General features: G+C 48.3%; 1 protein-coding gene across 4 annotated transcripts in view; it reads left to right on the plus strand.

Annotated features, from left to right (window-relative positions):
* The window catches only part of Nt5b (5' nucleotidase B), an 85,698-nt gene that overhangs the window by 19,472 nt on the left and 44,804 nt on the right, over positions 1 to 21,422 (plus strand). For 2 of the 4 annotated variants that reach the window (XM_077687800.1, XM_077687801.1), the window contains exon 3: positions 2,712 to 2,735. The exons of the other annotated variants lie outside the window; for them this stretch is intronic. In XM_077687800.1, the coding sequence (XP_077543926.1) occupies positions 2,712 to 2,735 (24 nt within the window). The remainder of the gene's footprint in view (positions 1 to 2,711; positions 2,736 to 21,422) is intronic. 4 annotated transcript variants of the gene reach the window in all.

The following is a 21,422-nucleotide window of genomic DNA, read 5'->3' on the forward strand; positions in this document are numbered from 1 at the left end:
TTCAAGTGTACAGCGTGTAGTCCTGTGCATAACGAAACATCCATTGCAACTGGTGCCCGAATTTCTATCTGTGCAAGCGAACGTGACCGCGTTTTGCGCCTTGCGCTTAGCGCTTTGCTAGGTTTAGGGACTATTTCTCAGTTCGATTCGAAGTAGAGCCTCACAACCATAGTTTTTTCGTAAATAACAATCAACTCGTCGTCGCCTAGTTGAGATAGGTAGCTGGGCGATCGGACGACTCATTTGTTTCCGCACAAATTAGCGCAAGCTAAGTGCTTTCTTAGTGTTCGATATGTTAAGTGCTCTATGTAACGTGTGTGAAAGGTGTCGTCTGTGTGAGTGTCAGAATAAGGAAACATGCCATATTTTCCTGCATCGGCGAAAGCGAATTTGGTGGTGCTTAGCCTGAATTCTTCAAATTCGCGTCGCTAGACGATTGCGACTGCGAAATGCAAGCGGGTTTTACAGCAGTTGCAGCATTGCATAGCTTTGGTGCCCAAGGCAATTATGTACCGAGTGTAAAAGATAACTTCGAGACGCTTACCTGTAGCGAGCATTTTTGTTTTGCAGTTGTCATCAGCAACATGCGTTTTTTCTGGTCTGTTAAACATATACATATTCGTTACGCTCAGGAATCCACTTTTGCTATTGTCACTAATTTTTGAGTTACTGTTAAGGCGCTTGAAAGCTTTCATTGGCCGTTATTATCTCGCACGAATCGAATGCAACGCAGCGTATCAACATAACCTCGCCGAGAAGCGTATGACAATCGCGCTTCGCCGCTCCTTGCCATTACCCACCGCTCTACTAGCCCTAGGCGATTTTCTTATAACTAACATCAATATTTTCTCCCGTGGCACCATCTAAAGCACCCAGTGACTGCAATGCCTTGTGTTTTGGAAAAATAAAACCGTTCGCAGACATATGCGCGAAAGGGCAACGACGACGCCATTAGGGGATTAACGACGCAGCAAAGAGACTAACTGCATGCGTTTCGTCTTCCCGTTACTCCTTATAGATCGGCGGGGACGAACAGTTAGTCCGAATTTATGCACACGGCACGTACTCTGCCGCAGATACTCCCTTTGAAGATGAACGGTCGCCCGCGAAGACTAACGGCTGTATTTTAGTCCCTATTTTAGTCCTTTTTGCCTAAGAGTGTGCACACGTTTCTTGCGAACCTGTTCGTGCCACTAGTACAAAGCTGGCCTTGAGGACAGCTTTTTTGTTTATCGCATTCATCGCATCGCCATGTCCTGGCCTATTCCTTCCAAATAGACATTAGCCGTAATTTTTGTATAGTCTTACATCAACAGCCTGATGATGGTAATTAGCATGTGTTCGACATTCTTCCAGGTACTAAGGGGAACAGCGTTTGAAAACGAAATTATCACCTTCAAAGACAAAATCGTATTTTCGTACCAATATAGCCTAAGTACACTGTCAATCGTATTGTATTATTAAACCGGAATCGCCCAGTTGATTGATTGATTGTAGGGTTTAACGCTCTGACGCAGCGCAGGGGACTTTATCATTTGCGCGTGGCCGTGTTTGCGAGGGTCCAAATTGTGTTTTCTCTTCCGTTTTATGCCGTTGTGCGCATTAGTTCGGCGAAATAGCTGCACCTTTTTGCCTTAGCACGATTAGTCATGGACTAATGAAACACGAATACGCAATTATGAAGCGCACAAAATTTGGGACTTGGGCTCGCTCAAATGAAGTGGTTGCGCGGATCTATCGCATTTACGAGGAGCGATTTGCTTTATTTCATGTTTTCAGAATCGCGCTTCATGTGTCCGTGACTGCATATATTAGTATAATGGCGTACAAAAAAAAAAAAAAACATGGCGGAGGAAAGAGTGGCAGTATGCTTCAGTATTGTGTTTGTTTGTTTTGTTTTGCGTGCGTTAAAACGAACGCCGAATGCGGGCAGTCCTGGTTGCATAACAAGGAGCGCGCTGTTTGAGGGCTCCATCTCGCTGCTCGATCTATCAGACATCCGGTGGGGTCGGTGTTCGATATAGACGGATGTTCTACCTGTTTCGAATGCAAGTGCAGCTTTCCGGCTTATGATAGTTTTTTTTAGGGGTTAGGGGGGGGGGGGGGGGCTAGTTACTGTGAAGTTACTGCGTGTTACGCGGCGTTTTTTCGCACAGTTATTACCCAAGGCGAGCTCTTGTTTCGTGTGCAGTTTCATGCTCCAGACGAATGGAAATCATCTCAGCGTAACTCTACGGGCAGACAAGTCTGGCCGCGACTTGCACAAAGCAGCCCGGGTTGTTCTGCGAAGTTATATGGCACCGTTCATATTCTAGGTGAAGCCGTACCTTATGTGAAATGTCACATTTATGAAATGGTTGCATTGAATTCTGGATGGTGTACCTTTATGGTGAAATATTGCTGGGTTCGAATATTGCTGGCCAGAGCAGTGTAATTCGAAGTACCTGTGCGATTCGATATGAACCGGTTTCGTGTGCACACTTTTGTTGCTTCCCCTCTCACCCGTAAAGTTACAGCAAATAAAACACGAACGCTTAAAGAACTACTGCGCGCGAACACTGCTTTGCTACTTGACCGGACATTATTTTCAACAGTTACGCTGTGCGAAAGAAAAAGAAAACGGTGTAAAGCAATTGTTCGAGATGTGCCTGACGTGTTTTGGTTTGTGTGCCTGGGCCATTTTACCACAACCACTGTCCTTCTCCTTGCAGAATGGCTCTGCTCGAGAGAAAAAGGCGAGTGGGAATGATTTCCTTTGAGTCTCAGCCCTCCCAGCTGAAATAGAGATCACATCCCTGGCGGGGCCCCGCAGGCGGGAACCACGCGAGCTCGCGCGCTGGTGAGAGGGAGAGGGAAAAAAAAGAGCTCTGCGATAAGGCCACCGGCTCGTTCAGCGGGGCTGCTGGCGGAACCTCAAAGTGGGACACTTGATATGAGTAATATCTAAGCAGGCAGATGATTACGGCCTAAGTGAATGTTAATCAACTGTACACCTCTGCTTATCTTGCCTGTTATAACCCTCATCCGCGGCTGCAGTACCTTGTATCAGATGCGGCGAAATTATGTTCTTATTGGGGAAAAAAAAAAAAAAAAAACACTTTCACCACGACATTGGGATATAGTTTGGCGTTTGTGCACTGCTCGAACGCGAAACTGCACATGTGACCGGAGTGCGCGAGCCTTTTGTGCATTGACGCCTTGCTGAGGCGCATCCGGAAAGCAAGCTGCTGTTAGCGGATCGCGGTATCCGGCGAGGCCACGTGGCTGCCATCTTAGACATCCGGCGAACGCGCCACCGTGGCGGTCAATTCCGATTTTACGCTACCCAAATGCGTGATTGGGGACTTTATTTTCTGTTTTTTTGTTTGTTCGAGTTCTCTTTCAGTGTTCCCTATTTTCATTGTTTAGAAGGCTGAGCTTTGTGGCATATCGTCCTTTTTTTATTTGTGCGCAGCATTGTAGGCTTTCGCAAAGTGTTAATAGTAATGTTGTAGTGTACTAGAATACTATAGTAATGCTAACGGGCCAAGTTTAGCGGTTATTTCGTCAGCAGAGGGAGGCGTTTCATTTGCGGCCGCTGGTAGGTAATAACTTCTACCTCATATATTGTTTTTGTTGTTTCAAGTCGGCTATTCTTATTGTGTGTGAACCACAATAGAGGTCGTCAAGCCCCATCGTTTGTTTGTTTTTAATATAGAAAAAAATGTGCCGGCTTGAAGTGACGGCAAATTCTTGTGCGCATTTCTTGAAAAAACAAATATGTAGGCCGGTATCGTTTTTCGTATAGTGGAAGTTTGATTGATTGTAGGGTTTAACGCGCCGACGCAGTGCAGGCGATGAGGCGCGCCGTAGTGGAGGGCTCGGGATTAATTTTGACCACCTGGGGATATTTGACGTGCGCCGAAATCTCTTACACACGGGTGTTTTTTTCTTTTCGCCTCCATCAGAAAAGCGGCCGCCGCGGCCGGGAATCGAACCCGATATTTGGAAGTTCGAATTCAAATTTATGTTTTATCGGCCAAAGTTAAGTCACACTCGGCGCGGGCTGTCTGAGAGGGTACCGGGTTTATTTATCCTATCAGGTGATCTTCAACGCTGAAAGGGGGGGGTTTAGGCGCGAAAGTTAACGTAGCCCGTGAGGCGTACTGTAGCGCTGATGCAACGAAGATTACACCTCCCGGGGCTCTGAAGCCTCGTACATGCTAGGGTTTCTGTATGTGCTTCGCCAGAGCTGCGCGTCTGATTTCCACGAGCCGTCGCGCCGCCGGTTCGACCTTGACAGGAAAGCCCGCTTTCAGTGCTGCGCAACAAACCCCTTTTCCAGTTGTGCACAGGTCAGCGTCGGCGGCTCGTATACACATGAGCGACGGGTGGCTTTCCCGCACGACTTTGGAACTCAAGATGATGGGTGGGCGCGCAACTCTGCTGCTACACACGCATGGACGGTTTTTTTTTTCTTTTCTTCACCTCAAGGAAAACAACCGCCGTGGCCTTGATTAGAAGTGAAAAACGGTATGTGTTTATGCGGGCGTGTTGGTGCATAAATGAAGATCGAAAAAAAAAAAAAAAGACGGGACAAAGAAAAGCGAGACGAGACTCGCTTTTTTTTTGTCCCGTCTTAGCGCTGTTTTCGATCTTCCTGGGTTAGATTGATTTGATTGATTGTAGGGTTTAACGCGCCGACGCAACGCAGGCGATGAGGCGCGCCGTAGTGGAGGGCTCCGGATTAATTTTGACCACCTGGGGATCTTTAACGTGCGCCGAAATCTCGAAATCTCGTTCGCTTTTCGCCTCCATCAGAAAAGCGGCCGCCGCGGCCGGGAATCGCACCCGTGACCTCGTGCTCAGCAGCGCAACGCCTTAGCCACTGAGCCACCGCGGCGGGTCTTCCTGGGTTAGAGCTCGCTACTCAGCAGCACACCTTCTTCCATTGAGCCACCGCGGCGATAGTAATAAGGCAATAATTCCTAGCGGCCTTTGCGGATGCAATTGGTTGTTGTTGGCTAGCTTTGCTGTATTGCCCGAGCATTGCTTCATTGCATTGCTGAGCTGCCGAGCTCTATAGGTCGTCGCAGGTTCGATTCCCGGCCGCGCCGAGGCTGAACTTCTTACGTAGTCGAAATACATGAACCACCGTTGTATCGAAATTTTCGGCCCACAAACCCGCAGGTGGCCTAGAATAACCTAGAATAATAATTACGTCCCATGCACGTAACCCAGGCGGCGCTTCAGCGCGTAAAACCCAAATTTGAATGCTTGCCCAGGAAAGCCGTATCGTGGCGGCGATGCATCCTTTAACTAGGCACCCAATAGTCCGCATTCGTGCGGGACTTGTGCAGTTTGCACCAACTCCGGAGTCCTCGTGGGCTAATAGGCACTGCGAGGCTTTGCCTGGCATGTTCCCCCGCCCCTTTATAATAAGCCCTCCCTATACTTACCATTGGACCGAGTCGCCCATGAATGGATCCTGCGCTCTCCTGTGGAGTTGACATCGCAGGCATGTAAAGGTAACCGAGCATGCTTCAGTTTTTGTTCTTCCTTAATTAGATCTGAATCCTTATATTTTCAGCGTCCGTCCGCACGACAGTGCTTACCGCCGTTCAAAGCCGTAATTTTCCCGTAAATCCCCCAACCCCTCATTTGATGGACCACTGAACATTTCTCGCGTGTTTGATTCAAATTTACCAACCTGATATAAGGTTTATCTGAAGGGCAGAAGAAAGGGAAGCGATAGCTTGCACCAGCAGGTCAGCTTTAGTGCGAACTCTGTTTCGGCGGGATGGATTTGCGCTTCCTGGACTTGCGAAGTCCAGCGAGTGAAGTGCGAATGTAGCGACTTCGCAAGTAATAGCTCGCACCATGCGTTGTATCCTGTAAATGGAATCGTGTAATAAAGCGGGTTCGAGCTGTACGACTAGAAGAGATAACGCCCGCAGACATTCACTCACATCTCTCCTCTGCTGTGTCCAACCAGCGCCGGCGCTCATCATGGCGCAAACTAACGTCGTCTTCAAACTGCGATTGAAATTCCTACATCCTTAAGTGTTTATCGTTGCTGTATCCTGTTTTCCTCCTGATGCCTGCGGCCGACGGGGTTGTGAGGCCGGAGAGGTCGGAGCTGAGAGGCAGCGGAATGTGTGCGCCGCGTCTCGTTCGCGCTGAGAAGTGGGTCTCGTCCAAAAGCCTTATTAAAGTTTTTCCATAAGAGCTTGCTTCTGATTATTGTCGGTGTCATAGCGGTCAGGAATAACATTCTGAGCATCACTATTGTGCCGTACTGACTTTCAACAAGTTTCTGAACTGTTTCTTTGAACACATGTGAACTTTGTGTGCATTGATTTCAGAGTAGCTTAATTGTTTCATCACCACAGAGAATTGTTGTGCAAAGTGTAGGCTGCCCGGAGTACTTGGAAACTGATTGTTTTTTGTGTGTGTTTTTCGGGCAGCGCTGTTACCACTAGTCGCTGCGTGCTGATATGTGGTTTCATAACAAATTCTCTTCGCACGGTAACCAAATATACGAATAGGTGAGGGGGTATGCCATTTTTTTTTTTTTAGTTACAGTGCAATCTCTAGAGCTCTGAACGAGTGTTGTTTTTTTAATTGGAAGTCGGGTGCAAGCGGCGGTTATACCAGGTTATGGAGTGGCCGAAACCATCAGGCGTAACTCTGTGGGCAGTAGAGTGGTACGACAACTATGCGCCCAAATACCATAGATTTCTCCGAAGTTATATCACCAAGTTAGTGTCCTAGGTAAAAACTTGATCTGGGCAAGATATCGCGTTTACGAAACGGTTTTTGCATAGGCTCCTTAGAAGAGCGACCAGAAATGCCGAGGAAGAGGAGGAGGAAAAACTTAATTGTCGGTGTCCAGGAGTATATGTTCGTCTTCCGAAGTGAGAGGGGCCCTCATAGAGCCCTGCACGGGCCTGGTTTTGAGTCACGGGCCCGGCCCGAGCCCGCTTTATGAAGCCTGAGCCCGGCCCGGGTCCGTCGTCTCAAGCCCAGGACGGTAATTTGTTTTTAAGCCTAGGGAAGGCCCGCGTGTGCGTGACCAGGCCCGGGCTTAGACGCTGAAGGAAATTTATTATATTTGGTTCAGTGTTCGTAGCGGGCAATCAGACGGAACATGAGTCTCTAGTCTGTACAGCACTTCATGGATTGAAATCCAAAAACTTATGGTTGAGTAGTGCACCTACATTAACTTCCACCGTCTGCAGTTCACGTCACATCGGCCTAATAATGGCGTGTATTCTTACATCAGACACACCATCACCTTTGATGACCAGATTCTTGGCAACGTCACGGGGTTGTCTCGGCCGCAGTTCGTATGCTGAAATTTTTGGTGTCGCGTTTCAATACACGATTATGCACGTGCATTGAAATGTTTTACCTGGAGTGGTTGCTCAGCGGTTCTGTTTCCATTGCATGCGAGTTCGATTCCCGGCTACGGCAGCCGCATTTCGATGGGTGCGACATGTAAAACACACCTGTACATAGACATAGGTGCATAGTTCCAGGCTGTTCGAATTAATACCTTCCCCGGTACGGCATTCCGTGTAATCGTATCTTTGGTATGTTATACCCAAAATATAAAATGTTGATGTAGTACATGAAACACCTTTAAAATTACACCACGGTGACTATTAGAACACATTTTTAAAATAATGCATAGAACTGACATCAAGAGGCGCATGTAAATAGACTCACAGCATTCCTTTTAATGCTCTTTTGTACACATCACGTCGGAAATATTAACGGACAGGCCCATGAATTCAAGCCGGAGCCCGGCCCAGGCACGCCAATAAAACGCTTCGGGCGGCCCGATCCGGCCCGAGGGCTGGGTCGGGCCCGGGCTTTCGGGCCAGCCCGGTTCCGTGCAGGACTCTAATAAGCCTTCATTCCAGAGCCCCTGTATTGGCTGTCTCGCGGGCCCTCTCGACCGGTATGCATGCGCTGATCTTCCAGGGCTGAGCTGGACAGCACAACTTCCCACTGTTCGGTCGCTGGATTTCATGGCGTTCACGGGGAGTCTCTAGACTGGCCCGTGCGACGTGGTAGAGGGTGGCTTTTTCTGGGCCGCGAAATACAAACACGTGACTTGGCCTGTGTGGAAGCGCGCACCTGCGAGCGCGTGTTTTCTAGCAGGCCGCAAGGTATGTCGCGTGCAGGAGGCGGAGATGTGGGTGCGCGTTTGTCTGCAGGAGGCGCCGTTCTACTGTTTCCTCCCCTTTGATTAGGAGTTTCGGCGTCTGCGGGAACACCTCACAGAGCAGCATGGAGCGCTTCGCAGGCCTTTCTGCTTGCAGACAACTGTCACATAAACGAAAATGCTTTGGTTTTAATATTAATTTATCTTTTTCAAAAGAAACAATGCGACCTGCATTCCTAGAAGGCACCGTGCAAGATAGGTGCAAGTTTGAGGCTGAATATTTTGCTACTGGTGCCAGTGATTGGCGCTGCTGATTGCCCACTGTTAGGCACAACCGATGAGCCTAATTCGGCGAAAAAGAATCGATGCCAAGCACCACCCGACCGGGAGTTCTCCTAGATATATTCAGCAGGTGGAATACAAACACGTGACGTGGCCTGCGTGGAAGCGCCCACATGCGGGTGCGTGTTTTCTAGCAAATATCCGAGAAATGATCCCATGTATACGTGGCTGGTCGAAGCCGCGCAGAGTGACCCGATTATAAGCGCACGGGCCGCGTGGCACATCGCTGGAGAACTCAATGGGCGTCGCGTGTGCCGTCAGCTGCACGCCGTTTCCGTGGACGTGACTGAGCGCACGGCTCGAGCGCGATGGTTGCCCTCGGCCTCAAGTGGGCTGACAGCCGCGGTCGGGAGGTTCGCTGAGGAATGCGAGGGCCCCGTCATCGATTACCAGGGGTATGTCGGTGGAATGCACCCCTCTCCTGGAAGGGCGTGCGCTGGAGCACTCTTTGAAGAGGACCGAGGAGGTCGAAATAGACACTGTTCAACTGAAGCGTTTACTTCTCTTCCTGTACGTTCGGGGGCAGCTGCAAACGGAGCAATGTCGCGACCAGATGTGGGTTCAGCTCCACGTGGTGCGAGGACGTGTTCGTTGAATGCAGTAGCTAATTGTGCATTCCAGTGGGAACTTCACCCACTTTGGGGTATGTTTGTCCCTGACTGCTTTCTTACGCCGAAGTGCAAATAGGAAACGTCGTCAGGGTTGCTTGCTTGAATCCAACTCAGGACTTATGCGTTGACCGATACTCGCGGCAGATAACCGGCAGGTGTCCCGAGGTATGACAGACCCTCGTTTTGAACGTCATCGTGCCGGAGACGCTGGCCACACGAGGGGCGGGGCTGGATACAGTACCGCGCGCCATTCATGCGCAGAGGCAGAGATGACCCGGTCGCATAATGTTTGAACAGTTCAACTTTGATTTTATGATATACTCGATTTTACGAATTGCTCGACTTGCGCGAATTGCCCAGATTTTGCGAACAAATTTTTATTACCCGAAATTTACCCATTAGGGTCAATGTATTTGTGAACGCAATTTAGCAAACGAAACGGACTGTCTAATATGATTTTACCAAGTTTTTCGGGGGAAATGGGTTGGGAAAATGCAAAAATGCCAAAAAATGACACCATTCTTGCGGACATTTATTTCAGCCGCGATGGCAGCGCGGGCACAAACGCAACCGAGATTCTTGAGTAGAAGGAAATGGTGATCCTTGTTGCCAGCCAGTGAGTGTGTCGAAATATGGCGATGCGGACGCTGCCAATTGATGTGTGTGCAAGCCAGCTACGCAATGGATGCCGTCGACCTCCAGAGGCGACTGGCCGGATCCTTGCTGTCGCGACCATAGTTGCCTCAAACTATACAATAAACGTGGAATGGCTCTGTTGGGTTAGAAAACATCCACAACCACTTGAAGAATGTGCGGTTTCATCATTGCCTCTACATTGCACCCTGCTCGACCAAGCGGCGGCGACCACGAGGCGGAGATCAGAGCCGAACCACGCTGAACCTGGCATCACATGAAGTGTTTTCGCTCTGCGAGGAACTCGTGCGAGCGGCCGTGGACATACGATATCCCAACGGATCGCGCGGAGCTACGTGGCCGACAATGCCAGCGTACGCACGTGTGTGTTATGACGCCTTCGCAGGTGGCGTGATGTTTGCACCACAATGGGAAAGCGCACCACATTGCGGAGGATCCATTGAACACGAGGTGACCTTGTGAATTACGAAGAATGAGGCAAGGACCGTGCAAGACCACAAGCGACGAATGATCGCCTTGAGAGAGGCGGTTGTGCATCGGATAATTGGCCGGAAGGAACACGGGCCGGACATTTCGTCTGCAGCCAATGGGAAGTTCACGAAAGGGAAAGTGCTGTTCTTTGATTGGGCTGCAGGGAATCCTTTTTACAAAGCCTATATAACCTCTTGTAAATACACTCTAAATAGAGCAGGAGACGCATTAAACACTCTCTCCTCTCAGATGTCGTGGTTGTCTGATCCTCAAGGTGCCAGAGGGAAGAACTTGACGGGCTCCGTGTTACCAGCAGTACCCAAGGCAAAGTAGCATTTTGTTTCGCCAGGAAATGAATTTCTCGTTTTCAAGACCATCTCGCTTTTACGAATTTCCCGATTTTGCGAACTTTTTTGTATTCCCCGTCTGCGCTGTAAAATCAGGGCTCAACTGTACGTACACGGTTATCAATGAGAGTGACATTCCTGGCCCATTTCACCCACGTTGCGGTATGCCTGTCCCTTTGTCGCGTCTTATGTCAAGCCATCTGTGCGTGAAGCCTCGGCGAAAGTAGACAGGACAGAGTGGCGAGGCGGGTGTGGGGAGGGAGGTGGAGGAGAGTGTGGAAGGAGTAAAGACGTTGTGGGAAGGAGGGGGAGAGGAGGTTGGTGAGTGAGAAGGGCTGCTGGGAGGGGGGTGAGGTTGAGGGTGGGCGTGGTTGATTCATTCCGTCAACAAAAAGAAAATGTGACACAACCAGACTCTCACGGCTGGTGCAAGGATAGAAATGATCGCCCCTAGATCACCGGGCTCTTGCAAGGTGTTTTGTCGTTTCCGCTACTGTTTTTAATGACTTATCAATGACTTATTATTAATAACTTTTTAATTACTTATACCAACATTCGCTAACATTTAAGGCGTAGATTTTAAACATCGCACTTTGTACATCAAAACAGGAACAATGAATAATGAAAGCGAGCGAGTCCTCCTGGGGGAGGTTCCCGTTTGAACCCATTCCCATTTCATCTTTCCCGCTTGTTTCCTCCCGTTTTAACCCGCGCAAAACGCCCTTCCCTTTTCGCCCTTTCCCATTTCGGCTGTTCCCATTTGAACCCATTCCCATTTCGACCTTCTTCTTTGTTCCCTCCCGCTTCAACCCAGTGCAAAGCGCCATTCCCATTTCGTATTTTCCCATTTAGCCCCTTCCCGGAATAACGAACCCTGTTTCGGACTCGGGTGACTCGGACCGAGGCGTGCCGTTTTTGAAATTAATCCGACGGTATTTTAACCTGATGTTTTGAGTTACGTCCGACGCACCCGAAAGTCAAAAATTACTTGCGTCCACCGTAACCTGAAAATTAAATTGAAGTTGCGTCAAACGTATTTCACCGTAAAAAATATATATATATATATGCAGGCGCCCTATTATTTGACAATTTTTGCAATGGTCCGTTTTACGATACGCGGTGCCAAATAAAAAACAACACGTAGGTTGCTGCGTTGCGTCCGACCCGGTACAGCGTTGGTGAATTACCACGCCCTTCCGTGGGCTTCTGCGTTGGTGGAGCGGTCTGGAACGTGTTGCTCGCATGCGTACTCTGCGGCAGCGGTGATGGTTCCAGTCCCTACGGTTGCATATACGAATCCACGTGCACTTATATGCAACACACACAAAAAAAAGAAAGGACGAGAATTGACAAAATAGAACCTTTCCGCGGTCGCAGTGCCAGTTTGTAGCGTCCGTAGCTCTTGCTGAGAATGAAGTTGGGTGTCTTAACAAATGCAACTGTTAGTTTACTAGGGGTAGTACAGGGGTACTGTTTTATTTCTACGCAGGAAAAAGATCTCGCGAAATATAATTACCAGGTCTAGCTAACTAAAGAAAGAACGTATTTTATGAAAGCGGTAACTATTATGGGCTAAGCCAGTGGTACGATCCATTTTAATATGTGGCTAACGGTCACTTTATATGCAAATGTCTGTAAAAGAATGTCCATTGAAGTCTAAAGCGCTGGACACATGTACGACTGGTGCACGCGATTCGCATGCGACTGATCGTTACGATAGATCGTTAGGACCTGTTTTGGCGTCGTTCGCTGGTCGGAGGAGGCTCACGACGTGCGACTGGCAAGCCAGATGCAGTCGTGCCATCGTTGAGATCGTCGTCGCCGCTTTTAAAATAAGCCCTGACAACAATCCCTAGCACAATTTTTCACCACACTAACACCTACTTTCTCGCATGTGGAACTTCATTTTAGCGATCAGATTGATTCAGAAGAGCAGCGACAAGCGGTTGCTACCGTGGTCTGCGCCGGTTCGAGCCGCTGAGCCTGAGTATGCCGAGCTGGCAGCGCGGCCGGCGTGTGCGCGGACTGTTTCCGAAGGCAGAAAACGCTTCACGATTGCCTGCTTTATCTATGTCTTGCGAACAAACGCGCGGAATCAATAAATTCAGCTCAGCGATCGTCGTAGTTCACCATGGAGAAAAAACAGTGGGCGGAGCGACGCCGACGACGCATCGCATGCGCGCATCGGGTCATGTGTCTCAAATTCACGCGTAGTCGTGGCGACAGTCGTAACGATCAGTCGCATGCAAATCGCGTGTGCCAATCGTACATGTGTCCAGCGCTTAAATCTGAGATTTTTGCTTGGAGAAAATAGTTCGCACATTTTCAATTCAGGCGTTAAGAACACCCCAAGCTGTATTCTCTTGCATGTACTTTGTACGGATAATACATAGGCGGTTACGCAGTACGTGGAAAAGCAAAAGCATAGATATCGTTACCGTGCTTGCGTTACCGTTTACCGTGTTGCCGGGAGCCGGAGTTTCCGTTTGCCGCTTACAACGGTAGGACACGTTTTAGCACACCGTTTGCTGTGCGTATTGCGGCCGGGGCGGCGCAAGTAGCGACATCTGATTAATTAGTCTCAAAGCAAAGCAACTTTTGTTGCTCATATGTATTTGCTTTCGTTTAAAGTAGCTTGAATATTTCACTTTTCGGGTGAAGCGCTCACAATAATTCTAGTTTTGAGAATACTGTAGCCACAATTTGTAGAGCTTTAAGAAGAAAACGTATCGGTGGCGCCATCTACCGAGTAGAGTTAGAGTCAAGGTAAAATAGAATTTGCCCCCCGCGCTAAATATTTAGGCAAGAAATGAGTAAAATATGTTGTAGTCATTATTCACTAACCTACACTACCTTGCTCAACACAATTTTGGAGGCCTAAAAGCACACTGCGAGCTCAGAAACTTCTCTGAACTATTTGAGACGGGCTGAAACGGGAAGGGTGTTTTGGGAACGGGTTGACACAGAAAGCGGTCAAACGGGAAGGGCATCTTGGGAACGGGCGCACACGGACTGGCCAAACGGGAAGGGCGTTTCGGGAATGGGTTCAAGCTTGACGGATTCAAACGGGAATGGGTTGTTTCGGGCTACACCCCCTCCTTGGAGCCGGTGAAAGGGGCTTATTACATACGCTTCAACCGCGCCCAAGGAGGTGCACTCTGGCGGACACATTTCCGGCCAATCGCATAGCACCACTTAACCAGCCGTGTTCTATACCCGAAACAAAAAAGAACCTGCCACGGAAAGGCACCACGCTGTTCACACTTGAAGGCACCCGCTCCGTTGAAAGTATTGTTTTTGCATACAAAGTAGTCTTAAAGCAAAGGGTGAACATGATAGAAACGGCCTCTGCAACGAAAAAGGGCGCCTGGAGGACCGAGCGGAGGAGTCCGAAGGGCCCCGAACCTGCACGCGGGGGCGGGCACTGCTGAATGCGCGGAGCGTAGAACAGCGCAGAGATGCGGTCACGGCGGAAAAGCTGCTCCCATGCAGTTCTCGAAGAAAAGAACTGAGGAAGCTTTCGGAAACTATAAGGAAAAACCGACAGCAAAACCACTACCTCGTGGCAGTGCATTGGATGTCGCCACGTGCTAAGTGCGCACGCGCAATAATTCTCGTGTGACGGCAGTCTTCGTTGCCCGTATACCCCTGGCGGTGGAGGGTGACTATACCTCCAGTGGTCAAGTACGGATAACATCACCAGTTACGTACCGGTCGACGAAGCTCGCAGGGGCCACTGGCATGTAAAGCAGCTAGGTACCTATATATTCACGTGTGCGGGGGCGACAAGAAAAAAAAAAAAAAAAAAACAGCCGCAGTTTTTGCGGTTGCAAGTTAAGTGTGTCATAATTCCGCTCCTGCCTGCTTGTCCTTGGAAAAAATCAGGCAGTGGGTCGACGACTAACACCACAGCTAGTGTACTCCACGATGACATGTGTAACTGATGGAGCTGCCAGTCACTTTAAAAACAGCACCAACTTCACTAGTTTCCGAAGAGTGGCGTATGCCTGACTCGCAGTTGTCATTTTCCGCAACAAGGCGCGGAAAGAATGCATGCGACGGAGTTGGGGGAGTCGTCGAACACCAGGCTACACTTTGCCAACCTGAGACAGCCCTGGAGAAACGCAACTCAGATGGCCAAAGACATAGTAGCTGTGTTGTCACAAAACGTCAAGGGCGTCCACTTAATATACATCGAGCCTAATAGAGGTTTCCAACTACCATGACACAAAAGGAAGAATGGCGAGCGGCGCGTGCATCATCCGGCATTCAGTCCTGTCACGTGCAGCGCTTAAGTAAGTCATCGGAGGCAGATGAACTACGTGCAGTGTGGTCTGTCCGTGCCCCTTTGACTAAACTTTGCATACCTACAAGGCAAGCAACATTAGTTGGACAGCTAGTTACCGTGCGAGCCACCATACAGATTGAATTGGTACTGATTATTTCTTACGGGCCAAAAGTCAACGTTGAAGATGCAGTTTTTGCTATTCCATTCTCTCTAATTTCATTTGTAATGTCAGGTGTGAACATTTGCTTCTAAAGCACAATATAAGCAATTCTGAAGGAAATATTTCAGCTCCTCGTGAAGAGCCTGTCCGATGGGGCTCAATCCATAGGCGGAAAGTTTTCACGGTGCGCACCGGCATGGTGCGTTGATCGAGGACAAACTGAGCGGTTTTACCCAAGCGTCATCTCTTAAGCTATGAAAGCAACTCATAAATACGTTCATAACTGGCAATGAAGCAACGTATATGGCACAGCGCTACTACAAATGGTATTTATTGAAAGCCAATGATCATTATATGCACACAAAACCCATATCCGTCACAGTTGCGCGACAACGCACTTCCACCGTTTCCACAAAACAGCTACCTACAAGCTTGTCATCTTCGTTCTGACATCCATAACGCGAGTGTCTGTTATGCTCCTGCCTTCCGTCACAGCAAAGCATGTAGGTCTTCGTGGTCTAGACATTTCAGTAATTGTACGCGTAATTCAATATAATCAAACAAATGCAAAGCTCCAAATGGCTGGTCATGCACGCAGCCTTCTTTCGCGTCATTTACAGTCGCTGGCCGTTACAGCGCCCGTTCTGAGCCCGTCGCATCGTTGCCCGATGAATCCGCAAGCAACTCATCCTTGTCAGCAGCAATATACATCCCGTTCCGCCTTCACACGAGTGCGTCGATGCGCCGGCGGAGGAAGCCGCTTCACCGGCGTCGTCCGGGGTTTATCTCGGGATTGCACCCTGGCGCGCCGTCGACTCTCTCGGTGCGTGGCGAGGCAACCGAAAATTGCCCTGTGGCGGTGCGCCCCGGTTTATCGAGGACAGACGGTGCGCACCGTTGCGGTCTATCGAAGATGCTATGAGCCTCCATTTCCAGAATCAACGGCAGCGTCAGTAAACAAACCCAGTGAAGGAGCTTTGACGACTGTGCCAGGGTCAAGGGCGTGTCTTCTGCCGGAATATTCGATTTCAATTTCCAAATACGCCAACGACAGCTTGAAAAAAAAAAAGAAAAAGAAAAAAAGACGCGCCCGGGGAGAATCGAAATGACCTCCATAACGTGAAGCCTGATTCTACCTATCGTCCATTTCAACAGATGGCGCTTTCGTGCAAAATAGACTAGTGAATTAAAAACTGACCAATGATCATGGCGGCAGAACGGAACAATAGGAGAAAAGAGTGTCGATACTCTGTAACCTTATCTAGTGACACTAGATACGGTTTCTACCCTTTCCGTCATCATCATCATCATCATCATCAGCATATTTAGGTCCACTGCAGGACGAAGGCCTCCCCCATTGACCTCCACCCATTTCTGTCCTGTGCTGGCCGTGTCCATTCCTTCCCTCCGAATTTTCTTATGTCATCTCTCCATCGAGTTAATGGCCTTTTCCTTCTTCTATTCCCGTCTCTCGGTGTCCATTCTGTTGTCCTTGTGGTCCACCTGTTGTCCGTTCGTCGCACCACATGGCCAGCCCAAGTCCATTTTTTTTTCTTAACCTGGACTATGATATCATCTATCCGAGTTTGCTCCCCTAATCCAGGTAGCTCGTTTTCTGTCCCTAAGCGGTACTCTCCTAACATTATTCTCTCCATGGCACGTTGATCGGACCTATAAGTTTGCTTTCTAATTGTTTAGTAAGTCGCCAAGTTTCCGCTCCGTATGTCATCACCGGCAGGACGCATTGGTTGAATACCTTTCTTTTTAAGAATAGAGGCATCTTACTTTTCACTATTTGCGAGTGCTTGCCGAATGCACCCCATCCCAGTCCAATTCTGCACCTGATTTCTTTCTCGTGGTTTGGGTCCGCACTGACCATCTGGCCAAGGTAGTTATATTCTTGCACTTGTTCCAGTGTTTCTTCACCTAGTCTAAAAAAGGCGCGTTCAGCATGTTTATTTATCATCACTTTGGTTTTATTCATGTTTATCTTTAGCCCCACAGCGAAGCTCTGTGATTTTAGTTCCTCAATCATGTTTTGGAGTTGCTCTGCAGATTCACTGAGCAAGGCTATGTCATCTGCAAACCTTAAATGGCTCAAGTATTCGCCGTTTATCCGTAAGCCCAAGTCTTCCCAGTCAAGCCTCCTGAATACACTCTCCAGGCATGCTGTGAACAATTTTAGTGAGATGGTATCTCCTTGTCGCACTCCCCTTCGGATCGGGAATTTATCACTTTGCTTGTGAAATGTAATTCTGCCGGTGCATTCCTCATATATGTCGTAGGAGTCATAGGTAGGTCTTCTCTATTTCTTGGTCCTTTAAGACGTCCATCACTGCGGCGGTGCTTACTGAATCGAACGCTTTTTCATAGTCTATAAATATCATGTAAAGTGGTTTATTATACTCTGCGCATTTTTCTATTACTTGATTAATGACATGGATGCCCTACAATATTGTAGGGTATCCTTTTCTGAACCCAGCCTGTTCCCTGGGTTGTTGGAAGTGTAGGCTGGCGGTTATGCGGCTAAGTATTATCTTGGTAAATAGCTTGTATACAACCGACAGAAGGCTGATGGGTCTGTAGTTCTTTAGATCTTTGTCATCTCCCTTCTTGTGAATTAAGACTATGTTGGCGTTTTTCCAGGCTTTTGGTACTTTTAAAGTCCTTAAACATACTGAGAATAGTTCAGCAAGCTTTTCTAGAATTATATCTCCACCCTCTATTAGAAGGTCTATGGTATATGCCATCGTCGCCTGCAGCTTTCCCTCTTTTCATGCGCTTGAGTGCCTTTTCTACTTCCTCTTTCGTTACTGGTGGAACATCGCAAGCAACGCTTGTAGGCTCGGTACTTTGTCTCGCTCCAGCGTCGCTGGCGAGACAAAGAACCGTAGAACCGTTCTGCAATTTTTATTATCTCTTCCATATTGTGCGTAACGTTACCCTGTTCATCTCTAAGTGCGTACATTCTGTCTCTGCCAATATCCAGCTTCCTCCTTGTTGCCTTCAAGCTTTCTCATCTTTCTAAAGTTTCCTCGATGGCCGCCATGTTGTACGCACGAATGTCATTTGTTTTACTTTTGTCTATTAATTTTGACAGCTCCGCTAGTTCAGTTTGATCCACCGTACTCGACAGTATAATCTTCTGGCGCTGCGAAATAAGTTCCTTTGTTTGCCTAGTTAGTTTTCCAGTTTGTTTCCTACATGCTGCTTCTCCAGTAGCCGCTGCTTACTCCGTGATTGCTGTTGATAGGTTATCATTTCCACACTGTCCTCGTTCTGACCGTCTAGAAGTGCGAACCTGCTCTGGAGGGTTATTTTAAACTCATGCGTCCTGTCTCTTACTAACCTGACGTTGGGCTTCTTATTTTTTACGAGCTTCTTTCTTTCTTCTTTGAGATTTAGCCTTACTTTGCACCTAACCATCCTATGATCACTGAACCGAATCTTGCTTATTACCTCAACGTCCTGCACAATACGTGCGTAGTCACTCAAAACGAAGTCAATTTCGTTCTTTGTCATCCCGTCAGGACTTCCCAATGTCCATTTCCTACTCTTGCGTTTGCGGAAAGATGTGTTCGATAGTTTGACGTTATTTCTCTCTGCAAACCCAACCAATGCATCTCCTCGGCAGTTGCGAGTGCCTGTTCCAAACTTTCCCACTAATTTTTCTCCTACTCTTTTTGCACCTACTTGTGCGTTAAAGTCTCCCATTACAATTGTGAGCTGCGCGGTTCCCTTATTCATTGCTGACTCGACGTCTTCGTAGAAACTATCTACGGCCTCGTCCTCGTAGCTAGCCGTTGGCGCATACGCTTGTATTATCTTTAACCTGTACCGCTTGTTAAGCTTGATCACAACGACTCCGACCCTTTCGTTGACACTGAAGAATTCTTCCACATTTCCTGCTATTTCCCTGTTGATCAAAAATCATATCCCTTGCTCTTTCTTTTCGTGAGGCCTCCGATAGAACAAAATATGCCCGCTATAGTCAGTTCTATGCAGCCTTCTCCTGTTCTTCTAACCTCACTTAGTACAATACAGCTAAGTAGTACAGCTAAGCTACCCTCAGTAGAGAGGATTCGGGCGTTGAACGTTGCCAAGTTCAAGTTCAAGTTCCATAGGCGGCCTGTCCGGATCCAGGGATTCTTAGCACCTTCCGCTGTATCACTTGCCTGACCGCCGCCGTGGTCAGGTGTTCTACAGCTGCTGGGGACTGAGGGCCGAGATTTGGGTTGGTCACTCATGAGGGGGGTTGGGCCAACTGCTACACCAGGGTGGCCAGATCCTTCTCTGGTGAGGGAGTGCTGTTTGTGTCCCCAAGAGCCTTCCTAGCATGGTTGAACCTTTCTAGTGTGGCCTCCAAGGTATCCGGGATGGTGTTTTACTTCCGGACCAGGCAGCACTCCATACCTGGGATATTTTGGCATGAAAGAGAAAAAAAAAGGAAAGGAAAGAATAAACCGTCGCGCGCGTGTTTTCATAATAAGTCTTCTCCTAAGCGACACGTTAAATTCTCATACGGTGCTACGGAAAACATTCTGCGTCTATCGAGGAAAGTCGCAGTTGTTGTTTGGTCCTTGTAGCTTTTAGGGTCTTACATGGTGTCGGGTGACTCTTAGTAAAGCTGAGCGAGTGAGCAAATAAAGACCGGCAGAGCTATTGTCCGCAGAAGAAACAGCCATGCGTGTCGCGCTTTGATAAGGTAATCAGTGAATGGTACTTTGGTTTAGTGTATTTTGGATAAGAACGTCTTCAAGGCTGAAGGAAAAAGAAAGGATGAGTTGCTGGGAGATTTCGCATCCATACAAAATTCAAAAAAAAAAAACTATTTGTAGTTGTACTTGGACAACATTAAAGCGTCTAAGGAACTGCATTTGGTAGCAGCGGCAGTTTCTACCAGTTTCAAAGTATGCCGTCGGTACCCTTAACATTATATGTTAGAAACACAACTACTGAGACGCCAGCGGACGCCGCAAACTGAAAGCGGGGGCTTACACATCTCCCATCGCAAACCCGGAGAAATAGAGAGGAAGGCCCCAACATACAGGTAGTAAGCGCGCTACCCTTTCCGATTGTGTTAAAATCGCAATCGTAGCTTTGTGATCGCCCAACTCTAACCGTCGAACCCTAAAGTTAGGCCTGCGTACTGGCACGTTTAACCGGCGTTTAACACCAGTGGCGCACATTCTTATCAGTTGTAACATAACCAGAAAATCCTACAACAGCCAGGTAAATGCTAGCAATGAATTCAATGACTTGGTTATCTATAGCTGTCAGCTTACAGCCGACAGCCGATGATTTGTCGGCTGTCGCGTTCTCGAGGGTGTAAACCCCAATTTTATTAAAAGTAAACTTTAGTTAACGCTCTGTCAGTTCATTATTACTCTGACCACTGGAATTTGCGATAGCTATCACGGATATGTGCGTCACAATGAATATGTCATCGTACCGCCTGACCCGTGGCCATCGTTCCGTCCGCTACATTGCGGAAGGTTGTAACAGATTATGCCATTACAAACTGATTGATTGATTGTAGGGTTTAACGCGCCGACGCAACGCAGGCGATGAGGCGCGCCGTAGTGGAGGGTTCCGGATTAATGACCACCTGGGGATCTTTAACGTGCGCCGAAATCTCCTACACACGGGCGTTTTTGCTTTTCGCCTCCATCAGAAAAGCGGCCGCCGCGGCCGGGAATCGAACCCGCGACCTCGTGCTCAGCAGCGCAACGCCTTGCTGAGCCACCACGGCGGGTGCCATTACAAACTGAAAGGGTAATTTGACGCGCGAAACACGAGATGGAACTTTTTTCGTCGAGAAGCTCTTGAATTCGTCGACAGCAGCACTCCCCCTCCGGAAGGAGTTGTAAGTAGCGAGTTGGGCATTCCGTAAAAATGCATTTCCGAAAACAAATCAGAGCTGAAAACTGCAGAGCAAGCAGAAAGAATGAGTGCTGGGCGAATAGGACAGTGTGGGGTACCGGCCTGTCTTTCTGAATGCGTTATCTGCTTTAACGTGGTTTTTCCTTCCAAGTAAAAATACGCAATGCCTGCAGGGCCGAGGGACGCAGTTTCTTGCAAAAGGAATAAGCGACTTTATGGGAGCAATCAAGCCGCAAGAGGGCTCCACTGCGCAACGCGTCAAGGAATGCAGTTTCTGGCAAGAGGAATAAATGCGCACCTTACGCTAACAGTTTGCCCTGCAATATCTATGATCATTTTTATCTGTAAAAACGGAACTTGTCCGCTCTGAAAAACTGACGATGATAACTATGCACCACTGCTGCACTTGCTTCCTTTGCATTGATTACATGATTGGTTGGGAAAGGTCGGACAAAGAAAAGTATAGACCAATATTCCGCATTTTGTCGCTTTACTTATTCGATTTTACTTATTT

This window comes from Haemaphysalis longicornis, unplaced genomic scaffold (assembly GCF_048455015.1).
Source record: "Haemaphysalis longicornis isolate Haplotype H1 unplaced genomic scaffold, Haemaphysalis longicornis Haplotype H1 scaffold_1, whole genome shotgun sequence".
Lineage (NCBI taxonomy): Eukaryota > Metazoa > Arthropoda > Arachnida > Ixodida > Ixodidae > Haemaphysalis > Haemaphysalis longicornis.